This window comes from Chlorocebus sabaeus, chromosome 1 (assembly GCF_047675955.1).
Source record: "Chlorocebus sabaeus isolate Y175 chromosome 1, mChlSab1.0.hap1, whole genome shotgun sequence".
NCBI classification, from domain to species: Eukaryota; Metazoa; Chordata; class Mammalia; order Primates; family Cercopithecidae; genus Chlorocebus; species Chlorocebus sabaeus.
The window spans coordinates 105,247,840-105,272,430 of record NC_132904.1 but is presented as its reverse complement, the minus strand read 5'-3'; the positions used below and the strand labels follow the sequence as shown (position 1 = coordinate 105,272,430).

Here is a 24,591-nt window from a genome sequence, read left to right as displayed (position 1 = left end):
AGTCATCCTAAATCAAAGGAATTACAGTAATTCAAACATTCTCTAACTTTATGGTATAAATTAAGAACATACTATTTGATATTTTGTTTTAAAGCCATCTACAAAATCTTTTCTTAATAAACTATAAACAGAACCAAAAACAAAAATCACATGATTATCTCAATAGATGCAGAAAAAGCATTTGACAAAAATCCATCATCCCTTTATGATTAAAACCCTCAGCAAAGCCAGCATAGAAGGGACATACTTTAACATAATAAAAGCCGTCTACAACAAATCCACAGCCAACATTATACTCAACAGAGAAAGTTGAAAGCATTCCCCCTGAGAACTGGAACAAGACAAGGATGCCCACTTTCACCACTTCTATTCAACATAGTACTGGAAGTCTTAGCCAGAGCAATGAGACGAGAGAAAGAAATAAAGAGCATTCAAATCAGTAAAGAGTAAATCAAACTGTTGCTGTTTCCCAATGATATGATTGTATACCTAGAAACCCCTAAAGACTCATCCAAAAAGTTCCCAGAACTGGTAAATGAATTCAGCAAATTTTCAGGATACAAAATTAAAGTCCACATATCAGTAGCACTGCTAAACACCAACAGCGACCAAGCCAAGAATCAAATCAAAAACTCAACCTCTTTCACAATAGCTGCAAAAACATAAAATAAAATACTTAGAAATATACCTAACCAAGGATGTGAACAACCACAAGGAAAACTACAAAACACTGCTGCTGAAAGAAATCACAGATGACATAAACAAATGGAAATATATCCCATGCTCATAAATGGGTAGAATCAATATTTTGAAAACGACTATCCTGTCAAAAGCAATCTACAAATTTAATGCAATTCCCATCAAAATACCACCATAATTATTCATGGAGCTAGAAAAAAAATATCCTAAAATTAATATGGAACCAAAAAAGAGCCTGTGTGGCCAGAGCAAGACTAAGCAAAAAGAACAGGTCTGGAGGCATCACATTATTCAACTTCAAACTATACTATAAGGCCATATTCACCAAAACAGCATGGCACTGGTATAAAAATAGGCACACAGACCAATTAAGCAGAATAGAGAACCCAGAAATAAAGCCAAGTACTTACAAAGATAACAAACATAAAGTGAGGAAAGCACACCCTATTCGACAAATGGTGCTGGTAAAACTGGCAAGCCACATGTAGGAGAATGAAACTCGATCCTCATATGTCACCTTATACAAAAATCAACTCAAGATGGATCAACGACTTTAACCTAAGACCTGAAACCATAAAGATTCTAGAACATCAGAAAAACCCTTCTAAACTTGGCTTAGCCAAAGACTTTATGACCAACAAAAGCAAATGCAACAAAAACAAAGATAAGTAGATGGGACTTAATTACACTAAAAAGCTTCTGCGCAGCAAAAGAAATCAGCAGAGTTAAGAGACAACCCACAGAATGGAAGAAAATCTTCACAATCTATATATCTGACAAAGACTAATATCCAGAATCTACAAAGAACTCAAACAAATCAGCGAGAGAAAAAAAATCCCATCAAAAAGTTAAGGACATGAATAGCTAATTCTCAAAAGAAGATACACAAATGTCCAATAAGCATGTGGAAAAATACTCAGCATCACTAACTATCAGAGAAATCCAAATCAAAACCACAATGCAATACAATCTCACTCCTGCAACAATGGCCATAATCAAAAAAAAAAAAATAATAGATGTTGGCATGGATGCAGTGAAAAGGAAACACTTTTACAGGGTTGGTGGGAATGTAAACTAGTACAACCACTACAGAAAACAGTGTGGAGATTCCTTAAAGAACTAAAAGTAGATCCATTTGATGTACTTTTTATCCAGACGATTTGATCCAGCAATCCCACTACTAAGTATCTACCCAGAGGAAAAGAAGTCATTACACGAAAAAGATACTTGCACACGCATGCTTATAGCAGCACAATTTGCAACTGCAAAAACATGGAACCAACCCAAATGCCCACCAATCAATGAGTGGACAAAGAAGCCACTGAGCCAGGCACAGTGGCTCACGCCTGTAATCCCAGCACTTTGGGAGGCCACAGCAGGTGGATCACCTGACGTCAGGAGTTCAAGACCAGCCTGACCAACAACGTGAAACCTCTTCTCTACCAAAAATACAAAAATTAGCCAGGCATGGTGACAGGCACCTGTAGTCCCAGCTACTCAGGAGGCTGAGACAACAGAATTGCTTAAACCCAGAGGCAGAGGTTGCAGCGAGACAGGATCACACCACTGCACTCCAGCCTGGGTGACGGAGCTATAGTCTTAAAATTAAGACCCACCTAACAGGTACAGAGTTTCAGATCTGAAAAATGAAAAACATTTTTTCCATCTCAAAAAACCACAACAAAAAAAAGGAAATATGGATAAAGCAATGCAATACTATTCAGCCATAAAAAGGAATGAAATAATGGCATTCACAGCAACCTGGATGGAATTGGAGACTGTTATTCTAAGTAAAGTAACTCTGTAATGGAAAACCAAACATCAAATGTTCTCGCTTATATATGGGAGCTAAGTTATAAGGACACAAAGGCCTAAGAATGATATATTGGACTTTGGACACTCGGGGGAAAGGGCTGGGGGTGGCAAGGGACAACACTACACATCGGTTCCAGTGTACACTGCTCAGTGATGGGTATACCAAATTCTCAGAGAGCACCACTAGAGAACCTATTCATGTAAACAAACACCACCTATTCGTCAAAAACCTATTGAAATTTTAAAAAATTAAAAACAAATAATAATACCACCACCAGCAAGTAGCAAATGTATTATGTTTGTGAAATTTTGCAAGAACTGCAGTCTTAAAATTAAGACCCACCTAACAGGTACAGAGTTTCGGATGTGAAAAATGAAAAGTTCTGGAGATTGGTTGTACATCAATGTGAATATACTTAACACAACTGAACTGTACATTTTAAAATGGTTAAAATAGTAGATTTTATGTTATGTGTCTTCTACCACAAATAAAAATGAAATTTTAAAATTTAAGAGCCAATGAAAATAGGGCAACTTAAAATGTTATTACAGAAACAAAGTTTGTCTTTTCAGAATTCCTACACAAATATTAATTTGCTAAGACAAACATACCTGCTATAGCAATAGTCCTAAAATTACACAACACGAAAGGAGAAGAAGTTTCAGCTGGAGGATGGGGAGCAGGGTGGGCAATGCAAGGGAAGGGTAGTAAGGGAAATTGAAAGCATTCCCCCTGAGGATTGGAACAAGATAAGGATGTCCACTTTCACCACTTCTATTCAACATAGTACTGGAAGTCTTAGCCAGAGCAATGAGATGACAGAAAGAAATAAAGGGCATCCAAATCCGTAAAGAGTAAATCAAACTGTCACTCCTTTGCTAGACACAAGGAGGATTAAAGGCCCACAAAAGAAATCAACTAAAATTATATGAAACAAGACTACTTATAAATTATGAATTGTGGAAATAATTTATAATGGTTTAAGAAATCTCATAGGATTTTTCTTCTAAAAAAAATCCATATTTACCAATCTTATGTTTTAAGATTTAATAGAAGGCACACTAGAGTAAACCTTGACCATATGCATAAGTTTGAGAATGTGGAAATTAAGAGAAAAATGAAAATCAGATCTGCCTCCACCACCCAACTGTTACTGTAATTTCTTGAGTGAACGGCTACTGCATTAGCCTGTTACACAGACTCTCTGCGTTCACTCTCATCCCCATTAAAGTAAGCCCTGTTGTAATCACTTGTTTACTTCTGTGCTTTTTCCTAATAGATTGTAATTCCCATGAGGGTTAAGACCATTTTTATTCTATTTGTATCCCCAATGTATCACAGATAGGCCAGCATATAGGAAATATTCAATAATGATTGAAATAAGAATTAGTGAATAAACTACATATGGACTACTTCATTTACCGTTCAGAACAACTGTGAGTCACATCTTGTTCCTACAAATTTTTAATTAGAAAACCAAAGCTTAATTCAGCAATTTGTTCAAGGTTATATAACTTCAAAGTATTTGACTCTGTTCATATTCTACAATGCAGTGTTTCATTTCTGTTCAAACTGCCTTAGAAGACTGTAGCATCATAATTTGACTCAATATTTGCCTTTCAAATTTCTATCAATTTAAGAATGTATGAGAATTGCTAATTTGAGAAACTCCCATAGCTTTTTTCAACTTTAAATCCATGACCCACTATGAAAGATTTTCAGAGAGCAGAGCATGGCAGCTGAAAGCCAATGAGTTAGAACTTGAGTGTTCTGGATCAAGGGCCTCTCAATGAGGTTGGACCCGGAGGACACAAAATGGAAGATGCGTGTGGATGTGATCTCCTCCTTACAGAGCTTCCTCATCTACACGGCCCTGCGGCAAGTCACCGCTTTTACCTTAAAGAAATTGGGCAGCATATGAAAATTGGGCATCACATGTGAATGCCAGATATGAATAACTTGGTTACAGTTTCTACTCCCATCTGCAAATAAAGAGGCCCAGAAAAGTGTAAGAGACTCTTCGATTGAATGGACATAAAAATTCTACTTGTTAAGAACAAGTTTGGCTCTGGTAACTGAGGTCCATAGCTAAAATATAAAACTATTTGGGAAGTACGAAAAGATGTCTCATGGTCATAGTGTGCCCTTAGGCCTGTGATATTCAGCCTTTTGTGAATGTTAGTATAATAATAAACAATGTCAAGCTCCATTTTCTGGCAAGTATTAATTATAAGGGAATTATATCTCTATGACAGCTATGTCTGTTTACCCTTATACTTCTATCTACAGTGTATTTGTCAACAGTCCCTTAGTTACACTGTATGAAAGTCAGCACATAACCACAATGACATTTAAGCACAGGACCATTCATCTATGTTTTTAATAAATGTACCAATTAAAAAAAGATTTTCAGACTTTATACATAGCTTGATTAGTTTTAAAAATAATTGTTTTCACATCCAAAAACCTTTTTAAATACTAAATATATTATTTCAAACTATAAGACCCCAATCCTAATTCTCTTCTGATAAGAATCACAGCTATTATGAAATTAATTTATACGAAATACTTGACTCTTTATCTTGACACTTCATGAATTATATCTAGAAAATCATTTAGAAACGCTTCCAAATGTGTATATCCTATAGATAATTCATATTTACTCCAAACAAAGTCCTACAGATGACTGCCTATATTTCCTATCAAAGTTACTCATTTGTCAAGGCTTGATTGGTCCTGATTATATTAAGACAAACTACCAGTAAATGTTAATCTTTTTTCTGCATGATTAATAAGGCCATGCACTACTATTTTCCTTGTGGTTTATAAATTGCAATTCTAATCTACAATGTGATGAAAGAATACAATGATATATTGAGCAACAATGACAACTATTCACTACAAATATCCATGATTCATTTTTAAGTGATCTTAACAGGTGAACATGAATGAGAACAGATGATTGTCTAGCTTGTTTCCTCCCCACCCCAGACCAATACTACATAGATATGCAGTGATCTCGGTTTTGTTCAAACTTCCTTCTGGTTAAGGAGGACCATAAGGCAAAACCTCTATTGATACTGCCAATATGAACATTCTATACAATGTTTTTTGATTGCTACATTCCTCCTTCAGGATTTCTGGTGCCTCCTTCAGGTTTAACTTGGAATACTTTTCCAGAAACTGCTTTTTAACCTAACAAACTCTTCCCGAGCATGTGTACCTGTCACCTTAACTAATATCTTAAGGAAAAAAACTTTCAAATATATCCCCTATACAGTTTCTATTCCCCTCCACTGTTTCTCTCATTTTCCAGATATACATTCCTCAAAACCCTCATTCCAATGCCTACAACATACCTGTCTTCCTTTCCTCAATTTCTTGTTAGAATTAACATAAGTTTCTTAATTTTAAAACACCTCTTTATAGCATTTTGGCCTAATAATTATTTAAATTTTTCACTGTGCCTGCAATTAGTCTAAATAACATGTAAATTTCTGTTCTTGACCCAAGCCCTATCTGACTTTCCTTTCATGCCATTTTCCTTACTTAAGCCTCATTCCCAACTAAGTCTCATTCCCAGTCAAGTTTTATGATCATGTTCATTTATTTACCGTCTTAAATGATTCCTTCTACCTCTTTGAACATTTACAGTGTTACAATATTTAAGGGAAAATCCCATAATTTCCTATTTACTACCTTAGGACATTTTCTTTGGTTTGTTTAAATTTTTCAGGCCATTTACTGTTCTGTTTTGCTGGCTGGGAAATATGAATTTGCTCTACACCATGACCCTTGAAAAAAAACAAAGCCACTATAGTGACAAAAATCTCAGATATTTCCTGCTGTTTAACAAAATTATGAAACCACTCATATTTTGCTGTAGGAATCCAATTTTTAACCTGCCACTTTTAATAAATATTTCCATATTAGGAAGCAAGCAGCTGGAAGCAATTTAGAGAAACGGTGCCTGATACATTTTTCCCCTCTCTTTTTAGATTTCAAGAACGACAGTATTGATTTCATTTTTAACTTGTGTCCAAATTGGCTATATAAATTTCTCATCTCTCACAGCTTTTGGAATTCTTCTAGAACTCAGAAATTTTATAAGCTACATAGCAAAAAATAAAAATAAAAAATAAAAAGCAGTAACATTAAAAGGAAAGGTAACTTGTGTCACATGGTCATTTAGCTAACAGGGTTAAGGGAAACTGACCACATAGGGGAGGCAACAAGGCGATAATGAACTAAGTTAAAAGTCCCAGGACAGGACAGGTGCGGTGGCTCATGCCTGTAATCCCAGCACTTTGCAAGGCCAAGGCGGGTGGATCACTTGAGATCAGGAGTTCGAGACCAGCCTGGCCAACATAGTGAAACCTCATCTCTACTAAAAACACAAAAATTAGCCATGCATGGTGGTGAGCACCTGCAATCCCAGCTACTGGGAAGACTGAGGCAGGAGAATCACTTGAACCTGGCAGGCAGAGGTTGCAGTGAACCAAGTTGCACCATTGCACTCCAGCCTGGGACACTGAGCAAGACCCTGTTTCAAAAAAGAGTCCTGGGACAGAAATCATGAAACTATTTCAAACAATATGACACTATGATATACTTCTCTTACGGGAGTGTCTCAGCTATCTACACTTCTACCACCTTTCTTCCAAGTGATACCAGAGACTCAGCAAGAATGTGCCAGTAGCTAATTTAATCAGAATTTGTTTAAACAACATGGGAGAGCATCAAAATAACATTCAAGATGTTTCACTGTACATTTGACTGAGAATTCCACAATTGGCTCCAACACCTATAAGAAAAGCGTATTACTTGACAGTCTGGCTAGTGTGGCTTAAAACAGAGTTTCTGTAAATTCATTCATCATTAAAGTCTAAACAAACAAATGTCATATAACACTAGCTATTCAGTTAACCACCAATTTTTACAAGTATACAAAAACACACACATGCATGTGCATCTACACTATCTATAACCCTATTAGCCAAATCACAGAGAATCTATGATTTAAAGCCTTCACAAAGAACTACAATAATGGAAGAAAGATATATGCTAAATTCAAACTGGGTTTGGTACCTGGTTGCCATTTGTTGGTACCATTTTTAACACAGTATTTTAAGACATTTAAGAGATGTTAAAGCTGTCCTCTTGGCCACCCAAAAGGAGATCATCACTGTTATGTCTGACATTTTTCTATAATGACTTATGTTATTAAATCCCAATACACACATGGGCTGTATGTTAACAGCAAGTGAAACAAGCATCACTGCCACCGCCAAGCTATGTTCACAACTACCATGTGCAGTAAAGTTTCCAAGTTCTACCTTGTATTGTATACAAATATTAGCTAAGCAGAAAGTACCAAGTGAAAAGTCAAAGGCTAGCCTATGTGTACTATGTTTCAACAAAAAAGTGCCCGGATGATGTCCAATATTATTCAAAATTGGATATTCTTACACATACCATTTGTAAAACTGTGGTGTGCAAAGCCACATAGTGGTGATTAAAAAAAAAAAAAAAAAACTACTGGAATCATTACAGAACTTGGAAGGGTAAAAGGACCCTCCAGGATCACCTAGAGAAACACCACCTACCCACTCCCAATCCCTGGAAAGTCAAGAGAGAATTTCAAGATCACATAGACAATATCAGCAAAGTCAGGGTTAGAACCCCAAACCCTCCAAAAACCTAGTCTGTGCTCCTACCCTGACACTGTATGTAAGAGTATCTTATATTTCATCTTAGCCAAATGGCCGAGAAGCAATATATAACAGTATCTCCAACGGAAACACCTTAGAGCTAGACCTTCCTCTGTGAATCACAGTTTTCCTAAGCAATACTGAGAGACCTCATAAAATAAGAAGAGTAGATTGACAGCAAATGTTCTCTTTAAAATGAAAAGAATCCTTGAAGGAATTCATTTTTAAAAGTGTAATTTTCAAGACAGCGGGACGTTCCGCTTCACAGAGGGAACCTTCATAGTGCTAGTGATGGAAGAGAATTAAATATGGGTGATGTTGAGAAAGGCAAGAAGATTTTTGTTCAGAAGTGTGCCCAGGGCCACACGGTGGAAAAGAGAGGCCAGCACAAAACTGGGCCTAATCTCCATAGTCTCTTCGGGTGGAAGACAGGTGAAGCTGTTGGATTCTCTTACACAGACACCAATAAGAACAAAGGCATCACCTGGGGAAAGGATACACTGATGCACTATTTGGAGACTCCCAAGAACAACATCCCAGGAACAAAAATTATCTTTGCCGGCATTAAGAAGAAGGCAGAAAGGGCAGACTTGATAACTAATCTCAAAAACGCTACTAATGAGTAATAATTGGCCACTGCCTTATTTATTACAAAACAGAAATGTCTCATGACTTTTTTATGTGTACCATAATTTAATAGATCTCATATACCAGAATTCAGATAATCAATGACAGAATATTTTGTTCGGCAGTCCTGATTTAAAACTAAGACTGGTTTGCGGTTAAATGAATATGTTTGGTTTTTTGAATTTTAATAGTAATTCCAATTCAGTAAATGCTAACACTATTTACCCGTTCTAAAGATATGATTCGATTTCATTAGTAATGTTCAACTTTTCACAAAGATGAATGCCATCTTAAAACTTAATAGAGATTGGTTTTATATTTAGATTTATATAATGGTTATGTGAATATATTGAAATACTGGGGAAATTCCTTCCCACTGTCTCAGAACCAAGCAAGATTCATCTGTGTTTCATGTTCATTTGCCTCTTAAAGGCAAGAGTTGAAGATAAGGTAGCAATGTCTACTTTATATTTTTGGCCTTAACTATGCCAATCTAATTAGATTCCTTGTATCTAAAATGATTCCTTTTACTTATTGAAAGGCATTTTAGTGTGGTTTATGTGTAATATCAAATAAAGGTAACTTAACACTTCTCACGTTTTTTTAAAAAGTGTTTTCTTTTGTTCATAAAAGGACCATAGAAATGACTAAAACTGACCTCTAATTTCTTCTCTCTCAAAAGTAGAACATAGGACAGAAAGAAAAAATACTCTATCCCTCAATGCTCTGCACTACTTTACAATTTCCATCTGTCCCCATTAGCAATTAATCATTAAAAAAAAGTTTGACAGCCATTTAAAGTTGTTAGTAGATTTTTGCTTATTAGTTTTTTCCTATCTCCTACCTTAGAATGAGTCCCCGCTTGTTCGTTAGTAAATCATCACACTAAAATGCAGTATTTTCAGAAATACAACCTCCAATAAAAACAAGTGTAAATCAATTCGCAAATAATTTTAATAAAATTTTTACTAGTCCCCAAACTCCATGCTGCATAATCAGCATTTTAAAAATCATTCTCCTTCCTACCATCCCAGAGAGACTAGAAAATTTAAGACCTATCGGCCAGGCACAGTGGCTCACGCCTGTAATCCCAGCACTCTGGGAGGCCGAGGCGAGCGGATCACAAATTCAAGAGATCAAGACCATCTTGGCTAATACGGTGAAACCCCCTCTCTACTAAAAATACAAAAAATTAGCCGGGCGTGGTGACGGGCGCCTGTAATCCCAGCTGAGCAGGAGGCTGAGGTAGGAGAATGGCGTGAACCCGGGAGGCGGAGCTTGCAGTGAGCCGAGATCACGCCACTGCACTCCAGCCTGGGCGACAGAGCGAAATTCTGTCTCAGAAAAAAAAAAAAGAAGAAGAAGAAGAAAGAAAAATAAAGAAAAGAAAAGAAAATTTAAGACCTATCAATATGCTTGAAATTCTTCCCCTAACAGCAAATTTATATGAAGATTCACCACTGAATATCTTGAGATATTTGAGACTTCTTATCACCTTCTATCCTCAGCCCTTTGTTGATGTTTCTTATGATATTTCTTACACTCTACTTGTGTTTTTAAAAGCTTCTTTTACTTCATCCCTCTGAAACACCCAACTCCCTGAGGGAATGAGCTTTGTCATACTCATCTTGTAATTCCTTGAGCAAGCACACACACCACGCTTAAACAAATCAATAATTATTTCTGGAACTAAGTTGAGCTTGGGCTAATCAAGATCAATTTTCTTTGAGAATAACACTCAAAGACTCTGAAATGCATTCTACTGTTACCTATTCTGATATCAGTTTGCTTAAATAGCATAGAAATAAGCATATTTCACATTTAACTTGACATTTATTTGTTGAGAAAACGGATTCACAGGCTCTAGGCAATAAAGTCTGATGTGAGAAGCAGACCTGTCTGAAAACACCAGGAGTCACTGTGGGCAGCCTAGACCATGAGCTGGAATCACTCCATCCTCCTCTTTCCCAGCAAGAGAGGCTGCAACCACGCTCAACTTCTGATAGGACCATGGCTTCCTCCCTCAGTAAGGCAGACCCAACTTCCCATGAACCTCAAAGTCTCCACAAGCCTGACAGCTTAATTTCTCAGATGACTGCAGGCATCCACAACTATAGTGTCTGGTTGGTAGGATTACACACTGATACGTTTGATCGGCCACTTATTCTAAAAGAAGGGAGAACAATAAGGGAAGGGATATCTCAAGTGGAACGAAAATCTATGCTGTGTCTAGCAGATTGGCAAAACTCTGGGAACCTCCTATGTGGAATAAGAGGGAAACAGGGAAACCACCTCCTTCCCCTACTTCATCCTGGCTTTGTAAACATTCCCTTTTCCCAACAAAGTGTATTCCTTAATCTATGCCATATGCCACTGTGGAATTTCTCCAGATCTCTGATGACAAGTGCCAATCCAGATGGGACCTACCTGACAAATCTAAACGTTTCAGAGTTTAGTGAACAGTAGTTAATAACAGATGCCACATGCCAAACACCATGCTAGAAGTTTCATATTTCATTTACTCAGCACAACCACCCTTTTGAGGAACTGCCTGCATTTTACAGATGATGAAATAATTATTCAGCTAAAAAGACAGAAGCATGCTCTAAACTCAGGTTTATCAAACTTCAAAATGTATCTTCTTGAGCTTTGAAGCTGTACTCTTCTCAGGCCTCCACAATTCCACTGATGGAAATAAACTTTAGGAACAATGCTTGTAGGAAGATTAAGTCTACTCCCTAAATGTTGAACCCTATAATCTCCCTCAGAAATAGGCGTACAGTTTCTACTTGAACAAACCCTTTGACAGAAAATTCACTAAATAAAACATGTTGTACTGGGACACCTATTCCTATTCTTCTTGTATATTTTTTAAAAGAATTGTATCAACGGAAAACTACTGTTTTTACTTTTTTGAAAAAATGTGTCATTTCCAAATGAAACAGGCAATTTATATTGGTCAAAATGCCAATCTAAATGTTTTCTTCAAGTTCTTATATTACCCTCAAGAGGGCTATGCTGGTACTGAAAGCAAAGACTAATTGCATTTTCTTCTGTTACTCTAGGAATAAGACAATAGTAATTACAGGTAGAGGTAAAATAAAGCTGGGGGAAAAAAACAGGAAAGGTAATACGAGTTCTGTGACAAGCTTCAGTGATAACTATGGGCCAAAAGATAGCATGTATAGAACAAAACAGATATGGAAAAGGACAGCTGTACAGAGCTAAGGCAGTTATAGTGATTAAAAAGAGACAATGTGAAAACAAAGTCACAAGAAAGGAAGGAACAAGGAAGAGCCAAAACTTTCTATGAAAACAATCTCCTCTCATGTGTTGCAAAAACATCGCACCATACTGCCAAGTCACTCTCCCCACCAACAGAACCCCAAACCATCAACTTTAAATTGGGAAAATAGAATAATTACACCAACAATGGTAAACTTTGAGAATTTCTTAAACAGATACGAACAATATGCAAAATAATTGCCATCCCTCTCCCAAATATATTCTCTTGTACACCAAAAGAATGTCTGAGATACAAAACTACAAGTGATAAGTCCCCCAAAAAGGGGCATACTGGAACATAAAATCAATCTTTGGCATTCACTGTGGTCATTTCCAAGTTAGGATGTTATTCCTAACCAGTACCGTTCACAGCATATTCTACACTGTTTCTTCTCCAAGCACTTTGGTTATTTGCACCATACAATAATTTAAAGGATTCCGTTGACTCACTAATAAATGAAACATTAAATAACTTAATGATGATCCTAATAAACGATTTTCCTCAACTAATTTTGAATACATTCAACTTCATTCAAATGAAGTAAACAGGTTGACTAAAATTGTCTATTAAAATGCAATTAATACTCTACTATTCTATTAAGATTCCTGGAGTTACATTACGAAACTCACTCATAATTTGCCTCATTCCAAACCTAAGAGGTGAAATGTCAAAACTTCCTAATAAAGACCACAAATTACCAAATAAGAGCTTGGTCACAATAGTTACTGTGGTCAGCTATTTGAGAACCTCCAGGAGGCCTCATTTGACCAAAGCACGCTATATAGTTAATTTTCAACTTGCTTTGGAATGAGCCTCACATTTTAGGAATAATTAATAAACTGCCTCTCACTGTTCTGTCACTAGAAAAAGACCTTCACCTTGATAATGGTGTTGAAATAAACTCTACCTTACTCAGAAGCATGCATGTCCATTCGTGAGGGTAGGGGACACTGACAGGAGGAAATAGGAATGTGTGTGAATATCTAATCAGTTTCCAGAGTTGCTTTTCCCTGAACTACATCGTGGCGTCCTCCTTCAGTTTATTTTAAAGACAGGTATTAAAACACTGCTGTATAAAATTCACTATTTTGTGTTTCACAGGACAGTTGTTGAAATAAGAAAAGCTGTGCTTCTCCAAAGTAGCAGAATGTTGTCTCCTTATAGACAAGATGTTCTTTTTGTTTTCACAGTCAAGACTTCAGAGGCAAATGCCTGATCCACATTTAAGAACTATGTAAAATCTTGTATGAGCTGCATATTAAGTTTCCCACCAGTCATTCCTATTCTATCTGTACTTTACATGCCCTGCTGTTTTCTATTTTAATACATTTTAAAGCACTTTATAAGCTACTTCAAATTCCTTGTAGGATTAGGCGGGATAAAATACGAACTACAAAGAATAAAGGAAGCTCGGTCATTTATTCAACGAACACTGGCTATCTACTCTACTCTAAGTACCATTCTAGGCACCTGGGGCACAGCAGAGTTTGCATTCTAGTGAGAAGACAGACAAATATGCACATATGTCAAGGGGTTTTTAAGTGTTAGAGACAACAGTAAGGCGCTAGAGAGTAACTGCGCAGAAGGTAACAATTTTAGAAATATAGGGAAGGCCTTTCTAAAGAAGGTGCAAAGATCTAAAAGAAATGAAAGATGAGGCCGGGCGCGGTGGCTCAAGCCTGTAATCCCAGCACTTTGGGAGGCCGAGACGGGCGGATCACGAGGTCAGGAGATCATCCTGACTAACACAGTGAAACCCCGTCTCTACTAAAAAATACAAAAAAAATAGCCGGGCGAGGTGGCGGGCGCCTGTAGTCCCAGCTACTCGGGAGGCTGAGGCAGGAGAATGGCGAAAACCCGGGAGGCAGAGCTTGCAGTGAGCTGAGATCCGGCCACTGCACTCCAGCCTGGGTGACAGACCGAGACTCCGTCTCAAAAAAAAAAAAAAAAAAAAAAAAGAAATGAAAGATGAACTCATGCAATGATCTAGATAAACAGTTCTAGGTGGAGAAAACAGTAATGCAAAGGCCCATAAATGGAAATTAGTTTGCTGTTTTCAAGAAACAAAAAATTCAGGATGACTGGACTAGAGTGAGCAGGGTGGAAGGCGATGAGAGAAAAAGACACACAGGAAGATTCTGTATTATATAAGGCCTCATAAGACAGAGTCAGGAGGTAGATTTCACCCTGAATATGAAAGAAAGAATACAGCAAGTCCTCACGTAACACTGTTTATGTTGATAAGTTCTTGGAAACTGCAAATTTAAGTGAAACAAGTACTGTATAACAAAACCAATTTTGCCATAGGCTTATTGATACAAACCAGAGTTCATTTCCTAAGCATAAAGAATACCATTTTTCTTAAAGTCAGAGTTTCCAGTAACCCATTTATGACGTTAAGTGACAACTTTACTGTGCCCATTTTGATTGAGATACATGATATAATCTTGTTTATTTTGGAAGGTGGGGGTTGCCTGCTATGAAGATTTAATAGGACCAAGGAAAGTGAAAAAGAAAACCAATTAGAAGGTTATTTTATTGGCCAGACGTGGTGGCTCACACCTGTAATCCCAGCACTTTAGGAGGCTGAGATGGGTGGATGACCTGAGGTCAGGAGTACGAGACCAGCCTGGCCAACATGGTGAAAACTTGTCTCTACGAAAAAATACAAAAATTAGCTGAGCCTGGTGGTAGGCGCCTGTAATCTCAGCTACCTGGGAGGCTAAGGCACGACAATCACTTGAACCTAGGAGGCAGAGGTTGCAGTGAGCCAAGATCGTGCCACTGTACTCCAGCCTGGGCAACAGAGCGAGACTCCCTCTAAAAAAAAGAAAGAGAGAGCAAGGAAGGAAGGAAGGAAGGAAGGAACGAAGGAAGGGAGGGAGGGAGGGAGGGAGGGAGGGAGGGAGGGAGGGAGGGAGGAAGGAAGGAAGGAAGGAAGGAAGGAAGGAAGGAAGGAAGGAAGGAAGGAAGGAAGGAAGGAAGGTTATTTTATTGGTCTACACACAAGATAGAGGGTTTGAATTAGGGCAGTAAGTGAACGATGTGGTAGAGACTGGATATATTTTGAAGTACACTAGACTCCTTAAAGGGGTAGATCTGGGAGATAAAAGACTTAGAGAAAACCCATGAGTTCTTGGTCTGAGTCTGAGTGAATGAATAAAAGGTGTTAAACATCCAAGAGATATTAAATAACTAGTTAAAAGAAGTTTACAAAAGCAGAGCAGGCTCAGGACAAATACTTGGATTAGCATATGATTTTTAAAGAAAAGGTCTTACTAAATTTGCCTAGGAAGCATATGTAGATGGAGATTAGAATATAAGGCAAAGCTTTGGGGGTATTCCCCATCATTTAAAGATGGGAAAAGAAGGAGGAACCAGCAAATACAACCAAGAAAGAGCAACCAGTGAAAACTGGAACAAATTCAGGAAAAGTATGATGTGCCAAAAGCTAAGGGAAGAGGGCAATTCCCAAAAAAAAAAGATGTTAAGATGAGTCCTAATAATTGATACTTGAGTTTAGCAAAATGGGAATTGTTCCAGACCATAGCAAGAAAAGTTTCAACAGATTGGCAGGGACAAAAACCTGATGCGAATAGATTCAAAAGAAAATGTAAGATAAGGTAGTGAAAACTGTTCAAGCTACTCATTAAAGGAATTCTCTTCCTCATCCTCTGACTTTCATGATGAAGGCCCAGATTTCAATCTAGTGTTATTGAGTCTAAAATTTAGCTATATAATGGGTTACTTTAATGTACTAGAATGAATATCTAGTCATCAATTTTTACATTTTTCAGAAAATTAAGGATTATAAAGAATTCTTATCACAGTATATATTAGGGAAAAAATCAAAAGGAATCCAAAAGCATTTTAATAAGCATTCTCTGAATAAAATGTTATATATCCATTCATACAATGGGACACATGACAGCATTAAATTTAAGCTCTTAAGTATGATACTATAGAAGTATACAGTTGACCCTTGAACAATATGGTTTTGACCTTCGAGGGTCCACTCAGACACAGATTGTTTCCAACCAAATCATACGGAATTTGCAGGGTGTGAAACCTGTGTATACAGGTCAACCTTTCACTTACATCAGGTTCTCAGCGCTGACTGGACTGCGAAGCTTGAGTGTGCACAGATTTGGAACCAACCCCCTGCATATGCCAAGGGATAACTGTATTTACTCACTAGACAGCTTTCCCTAGTATTGATTTTTTTTTTTTAAAGGTCACAAATCATAATACCATGTCTGCTCTGTAACTTAAAATGTGTTGGGTAAAGGAGTATGTATGTTTGTATACATAGGGAAAAAAGACCCAGAAGTATATAAACTAAAAGGTAATGTTACATCAAAGTATATGAGAGGAATATGCTTGATTTTTGTTTTCTTTGTATTTATTTTTCAAATTTTCAGCAGAAGAGTAAATGAATGGCAACAATTACTATTCATAATAAGATTTGCTGATAAAAATGTGAAAAATAAAGAACATTCCTACTTATACTTCTAGATTAGCTCTAATGTCAATAAAATAAGTCTTTCCTGATTCCACTTTTCTGCCTCATCTCTAACAAGCTGGGCAATGAGCCCTCGTCTATGCTCCCAGAGACTATATCATTAAACTGTCAGTTTCTTAGGATTTATAATCCACTAGATTATTTAATCAATGGCACTAAACATGGGTAAATTGTGGATATTCAGATAAATATTAGCTGATTTCACTTATTCCTATAACAAATATATTGATGTATTATAATCTTCTCCCTAATGATTATTAACTTAATTACAAAGGATCATTTTTCTTTTTAAACTGACATTTGAATACAGAGTCATTCCAAAAGTTTGACCGATTTTTTTTTGTTACTCTAAGATTCAAGATTTTAAGCTCAAGATTGTATGAAGCAGAAAATCTCTGATGCTATATTAGTTTTTATATAATGCATTTTACATTTTTATTGCATTCAATCTCCTATGGTAATCTATGATACATAAAAAAGATACAGATACTGGTATGATGGCTTGTCATCCAAAACTGCTAGAGATCAGAGCTGAAAGTGAATTCCCTAAACCTGGGGCTTATCATGCTGTAAAGCTGTAAAATAATAATCACATTTGATTTAGGACCTAAAGTAAAAATCAACATTTCACAAATTATGTTAATTAAAAATGAAAAATGCCATGGTTACAAATAGAGACTAATAAAGGGGAAGAAAAATTCACCCTTTAGACTGCAAATAATCTTTATAAAAAAATTAAAACTGGACAAGGCCATGTTTCATTTACAATACAAAGACCTACCATCTCATAGTCTATGCCTATACCATCGGAGTAGCTAGAGAAATGTAACCTTTCTGGAACACATATTACTCTATACTTCCCGATAAAGCTTTGGGTGGAAGGTAAAGAATAGGGAGAAGGAGACGAAAAAACATCCAGAATCAACCCTTACGGCGGATTGCCCAAATTTACACCACCAGAAGTCTCCAAGTCAAGAAATAAACATAAAAACAGTTTAAGTTCAGAATTTCAGCGAACTCTGACGAGAAATAAGTATGAGTAACACTCTAATATATTTAAATATTATAAACAAACATATACAGATCAATGAAACAGAAAGACCAAAAACAGACCCAAAATACATAAGGTTTTCAGATAAAGTTGACAGGTTAAATCAGTAGAAAAGATTGACTAATGAGCAATATTGGAATAATTGGGTAGTTATACAGAAAAAAATAAAGCTGGATCCACACTTCACATCTTGCAACAGAATTTCAAATGAATCAAAAGCTTAGATGCAAAATATTAAACCATAAAAGTACTAGAATTCTCCCAGGGTTTATTCTTTTATAATATTAGAGTAGTGAAGGCCCTGTTCAACTTTAACATGAAATTTAGAACACACACAAGACAAAATTGGCAAATTCACCAACATAAAAAGTTTAAAAACATGACCCAAAAGAAATGACAATCTGAAAAACAAAACAAAATCAAGTAATTTGTATGTCCTCAGACTGGAAGCAAAAGATAAATTTTCACAATACAGAGAGCAAATAAAGAGTAAGACAATTAAGATCATCAGCCCAATTGGGTAAAAGATATAGACAGTTCCCAGAACAGTCAATATAAATAGCTTACTCATAAAATAAGACATGCAAAGGTAAACTTCACTAAGATAAGAATTCCTTCTTAACCAGAAAAGATAAAGTATTTGAAAAGATGCTGTGTTTGAAGAAAAAGTGGCATCAGATATTTATGAGTAGAAATGTGAATTAGTGCAACTAACAGTATCTACCGACATTCAAAATTTACATACCCTTTGACTTAGTCATTTCACTTCTAGGAATTTATTCTATAGGTATTTTTCTTAAAGAAATATGTGCTCTTAATTTTTTTCAACATCAGAAAGAAAGTATATTTAGTATTTGTTTCCGTTTTCAAAAACATACATCATGAATTTTGTACCAATTTAGGAGCAACTTGGTACAAATCTGTTCATAAACAGTAAATGTTTGTGTCTTTTTTTCTTTTTGAGACGGAGTCACTCTGTCATCCAGGCTGGAGTGCAGTGGCATGATCTCTGCTCACTGCAACCTCCGCCTACTGGGTTCAAGAGACTCTCCTGCCTCAGCCTCCCAAGTAACTGGGATTACAGACATAAGCCACCACGCCCAGCTAATTCTTGTACTTTCAGTAAAGATGGGGTTTCACCATGTTGGCCAGGCTAGTCTCGAACTCTGGACTTCACATGATCCACCCACCACAGCCTCCCAAAGAGCTGGGATTACAGGCGTGAGCCACCGCACCCAGCCGATGGCATTTTTTTATGGCTGCTTTTTTACAATTTCAGAAATCTCCATTTTACATCTTTTAGCACATGCTACAATCAATCTAGTCAACAGTTACGGAAGAACATATATAAGTTGATAAAGAGTAATAATATCTAAGAACTACAAAATTGCAATTCAGTGTTTACTACTATAGCTTAAATATATTAGTGCAGGCAGAGACGTGACATGTCTAATTGGTTGATCAGAAATCTATGAAATACTAATACTCTCCTTCGATTGCACATTGTTGAGAGATATAATACCATAAAAAATACACAGAATGAAAAAAGTCAACTGAAAACAAAGGCAGTTAATTAACTGACTACATATGTCAATTGTAGTAAGATTCACTGGTGCTGTGTGGCAAAAATTAAGCTTATTTCAAAGGCATAGTATTCAGTGTATTCATGATTTAACAAATCCAAGGAGTTAACTAGATTTTCTTAAAATGTCTTAGTTATTGATTTTGTTGTCTATTCCACAAATAGCATTTAGTTTGCTGGGCCGAGTCTCTTAACAACAGCTATATGGAAATTAATGAGCAGGTTGGCTGCAGGCTATCAAAGCAAAGTGATCAATACTTTTCCTAGAAGAAAATCAGGAACATAGTAACATGCTTATATCTAACTAGTACCAGGATTTAAAAAAAAAAAAAAAAAAAAATTCAAGTGAACATTAACAAAAAAGATCAAGATCTTCTACATATGTATAATTGCAATACATATAAGAAAAATATAACAAGTGTCTAGCAATAATTAATGCCTATCATGCCTAACTACTCAGCTCTCTTCCCCCCCAATATTTAAAATTAATTCCCCTTTCCTGTGTTTCCCTTTTATAATGATCCTTTGATCTATTTGTCCCAACTAACCAAAATTCAGTAGAATCACATGTCATTTCTAGAGTATAAAGCAATGGGAAACTGGTAGGCAGTTAATGACAAATATTAATTGGACATAGAGTCACAGTCAGAGTTTGGAAGATTCTTTCCTACTCTCTGAAAAGGCAAGCATGTTAGGTGATCACTTTTAAACAAATCTCTCTAAGGTTATATAACATTATGTTCAACAAGTTTTCTGAGTTTTTTTGTTTGTTTGTTTGTTTTGAGAAAAAGATACTATACAAATGGTTACATTAAAAAAATATTATTTAAATTTAATTATGTGTGATATGCCAGATCACGGCAGAGGATGGTGAATAACTTTTTAATTTGTTTCCTTTTCAAAAATAAATCCTGAGAGATGGGAGTAAGATGAGAGAAAGTTCAGAGAAGAGGTATCATGAAGGCTGTTTTCCTGGAGTATCCTTCCTTACTTGTACCCCAATATCCTTTTACAAGTCCAGTTCAAGTTTCACCTATTTCATGAAGCCATTCTTTTGCCCATTCCAATATGCTGACCTTGGATCAATTCCTACCATATAATTTAGCCCTTAACTTTGCAGGTCTTATCACATTTTCTAATTTTTATACATACCATATATCTCCATAAGGTGACGACTGAATGTACATACAGCCAAAGTCATTACTGTCATCCCCAATATACACACACACTGTACTGGGTACACTGCTGAGTACAAAATGATGGTCAATGTATACTCATACCGTGTATCAAGTGGTCAGCTACGACTGATTCAACAAAATCTAGTGATCTCCTACAAGGGATCACTATGGAAGGTTAACAAAACAAACATCTCCCTTGGAGAGTTTATATTCCACTGGAGATAGGCAAGGAAAAATGGTACGAATGTTTAAGTGCTATGACAGTAAGTATACAGCAGAGTAAAGAAGAATGGTGATTGTGTGATGTGTGTCTAGGGGAGGTGGAAAACGGGTTGGAGGTGAGGTTGGAAGATTCTTTCCTACTCACCGAAAAGGCAACATGCTGGGTGCTCACTTTTAAACAAATCTCTCTAAGGTAATAACATTACGTTCAACGAGTTTTCTGGGTTTTTTGGAGAAAAAGAGGGTTAAAATTCCCAGGATTTCTAGTTGTGTGTGTGTTTGTGTGCACGCGCGCGCGCACGCACTTATCACTGACATGTGGGACTAATCCAAAACAAACCACAGGTTCCATGGAACCATAAACATTTATATTTTGGATGAAGCTTGGCTATTTAATCCAGCACCCTCATTTTAGAGATGTGAACCCAATCAATAGGTTGTAAATAAATTTCGCACCACTTTCAACACTGTCACTACTTGTCAACCTCTTCCCCTCATCTTTCTCTCTCTCACACACACCCCCCACCCCCCAGTCCTCCAAACCAAATTTGTAATCTATAAATACAATTGGGTGAAGCATCTCCTATTCTTCTCCACACAGATTGTCATCACGGCTCTCATGAAACATAGTAAGATCAAATAACACCTAATTAAAAAAAAAAAAAATAGGTTCAAAAGGAAGACTGTAAAAACGAACTATCTTTATCCACCCCTCCTGGGGCCCAGCGTTCAGGCTAATATAATTTGCAAGTTCCACTGCATTACAAATACAACAGATGTATATAGATTAGGAAGGAAAACAAATAGCCAGTCCTAATTAACTATCTCCTTCTCCATGCCCATACAACTTTGAACACTCATTATATTATATCTTGCAGTGAAATTGTGCACGTATTCAGATGGAATTCAGCCTTAACTCATGCTCCCCAACAAGTACTTTCCACATTAAGAACACTCAAACATTTAAGAATGACCTAAGAAACTATGTATTCTGAGCTGCAAAAACTTCTAACAGTAACCATACATAACAGAAGGGTTGCAGATAATGTTGATGGTAGCTTTTTAAAAAATCTTCACGTATTTTTTATGTATTCTTCAACGTTCATTATTGGTGTATAAAAACCTATCAATTTTTGACATGCCTGCTATACCAAAGATAAGACTAAACCAAAAGGGTAGAACAAATAGATGCAAAAGAGATTTGTTAATTCATTTTGTGAGTGACTACTATGTATGCCAAGCACTATGCCAGACACTGCTACATATCCAGTGGCTCATAATACTGTGGAGGATACATGCATTAGAATGTGAGCTCCATGAAGGCAGACGTCATCAAGTCTGTGTCTCCAGCCCTTACACATTGCTTGGTATGAGCAGGTAGCTCAGTATTTTCTGAATGAATCAAGCAAATTGAGAGACAGCTCCTCCACACCCCACTCTTACATTCTTACCTTCACCTTTACTGGTATTCACTCCTATGCTTTAATTTTGTTTCTTCCCTTCCCTTTCTTATCCGAAGACTATTAATACCACTGAAATTGAGAGTGTTTCACATTTGCAGAAAGGCTTTACAGAGCACAGCTTGTTCTCTTTGTTTCCTGTTTTCACTGTCAGGATACGTATGCTTAAAAAGTCAACCAACACACAAGGAGGGAAGGGGCAGAGTCCCTAACACCACATTCCCTTTATTACCTTATCGTCCAAGCCAAACTACCTCTGAAAGTCTACCTAAAATGTCTCGCATTTTACCGTCTTATTCACCTCTCAATTCAGTGCGATACGGTTTCTGATCCCCACTACTCCACTGAATCAGTGTAATGGCCTACTAAATGTTTGAGTGAATGCATGAAGGACATTTGAACCGGGTGTTAACAGTTATATAAGAGCTTGCATTCTCTATTATTTTAATAGATCAACCAATATATCACTCAAAATTGCCCCAATTAATTATTTTAAGATTAGTGCTAGTAAAAACTAGCATTTCCTGAGGGGGAAAAAAGTTATTTTCCACTATTACAGTTAGAATGAAGTCAAAACCTTTGCCTTCCTTTTCAATTTGGACATCAAGAATACTACAGACAAATTTCTAAATACTATGTTCAATTATAAAAACTACATACATGCCCTAATTGCAAGCACATGAACGTTCTTTGTGTGTGCATACATTCTTGCCCTTGCCTTCATATTCAATGAAATGTATTTTCACTATACCAGATTTTCACTTTTCACATTTTTGCCATTTTGTTACTTTTTTTTTTTTCTTCTTTTTTTTTTTTAAGGTGGGCCACCTCAAATCCTTTGCTGGTGAGAGACATGAGCATGGCTGACAGGATGACTGACTGGGTAGATGAGTAAATCTTTTTCAAAATGTAGCCTGTTGCTTTGCCAAATAGCACATTATCACTGGGATACCAAATGAAGATGGAAACAACCTTAAGGAGTACTGATCACTTATTTTCTGATTTGCAAAACTGAATTTACATACTCCCACAACAGGACATTTCACCCTTATTTCTACAATGTGGCTAAAGGATCTCAAAGGCCAACATCTTTATGGTACTTAAAATTGCTCTGATCTGGTAGCCCAAACTATGTCTAATCATCCTAAAAGTAAGTATTATTCTATTATCAACAAATCCATAAATAAATGTATTCCATAAATAAATCCAATATTTGCCCCCCCCAAAACAAATCAATCCTAACCTGCTCAGCATTTTTTGACTTAGAAGTCCAATTACACAGGTAGTTTACATATTACATTCTCAAAGTATCCCCCAACACATGGTTTTCAACGATAGTCACTGGAAGAAAAATTTGTTAAGGAACTCTACATACTCCCATCATTGAAACATTTCTCTTGCTATGCTTTCTCCTTTCCACTTTAACTAAGCTTTTTGTAAAAATAGTCTTCTCCCCTCACTCAAACTAATTAAAATTTCTTCTCATCACTCTATGAAATTAGCCTTTGACCATACTCAAATACATGAGGATGTATCAGAAGGATATTTGTAACTAAAATTTTCTTACCTGACGTATCTACAGCTTCGCACTGTGCCTCAACGCTTCATCCATGGGTTTTCAGAACATGACACTTTTGTAATTTACCTTTCACTTTGCCAGTAACTATGGATCCATTTCTTTTCCTTCATACTATTCCTACTAAAAACCCTGTATTTTGTATTTCAGAAGGTACTATTTCCAGCCTTCTCGCCCTACATTCTACTTTTGTAGAAGATATTTTTATATGACCTCACCTATTACCTACACAAATTACTCTCAAATCCCAAACTCTCTAGTGTTCCAGACCCAGAAAAGTCCAGCTGCCTAACAAGCATTTTCACCTAGATGCCTAGAAGGCATGTCAACCTTACCACAATATGGAACTCATTATTTTCTCCATAAATATCCTGATATGATTTTTCTGTTCACCACGGTCTGCTACTTTCATTCACATGTTTATTAGACATCTATCACATATGAGGCATTGTCACCACATCTAGTCAATTCATTTTCTTATCTCTCAAAACTTCCCCTCACAACCCACCCCCTAACATCAGTCTCAAATCAATCCTTCTTAACCAATACAAAAAGAGAATCCTGCAGTACTTTCTAACCTGGTTTCCTCTTCCTCTCGAGTCTCTCTCACCTGGCTTGACATTGCTACCAGTCACAGCTTAAAATATAACTTTGAACACGTAACATCCTTCCTTATGTTTGCCTGTCACTAAGCAATAAAACCCAAGCTCTTCATAAGGTTTGACCCCAGCCTACGTTTTCCACTTCAATGACTTCCACTATACTCTACAAATCTTTAATTCTCAGACTCAGGTCCAAAACGTAGGAGGCATGCTGGATTCTTCTCTTTCCCTCATCATTTAATTCATTAGGAAATCCTAT

General features: G+C 36.6%; 2 protein-coding genes across 3 annotated transcripts in view; one reads left to right on the top strand and one right to left on the bottom strand.

Annotated features, from left to right (window-relative positions):
• The window catches only part of DDX10 (DEAD-box helicase 10), a 274,669-nt gene that overhangs the window by 109,306 nt on the left and 140,772 nt on the right, over positions 1-24,591 (bottom strand). The gene's annotated exons all lie outside the window — the stretch shown is intronic.
• LOC119626582 (cytochrome c-like) lies at positions 8,515-9,002 on the top strand. Its single transcript, XM_038005243.2, has one exon. The coding sequence runs from the start codon at positions 8,535-8,537 to the stop codon at positions 8,850-8,852; it is 318 nt and encodes a 105-aa protein (XP_037861171.1). The 5' UTR covers positions 8,515-8,534; the 3' UTR covers positions 8,853-9,002.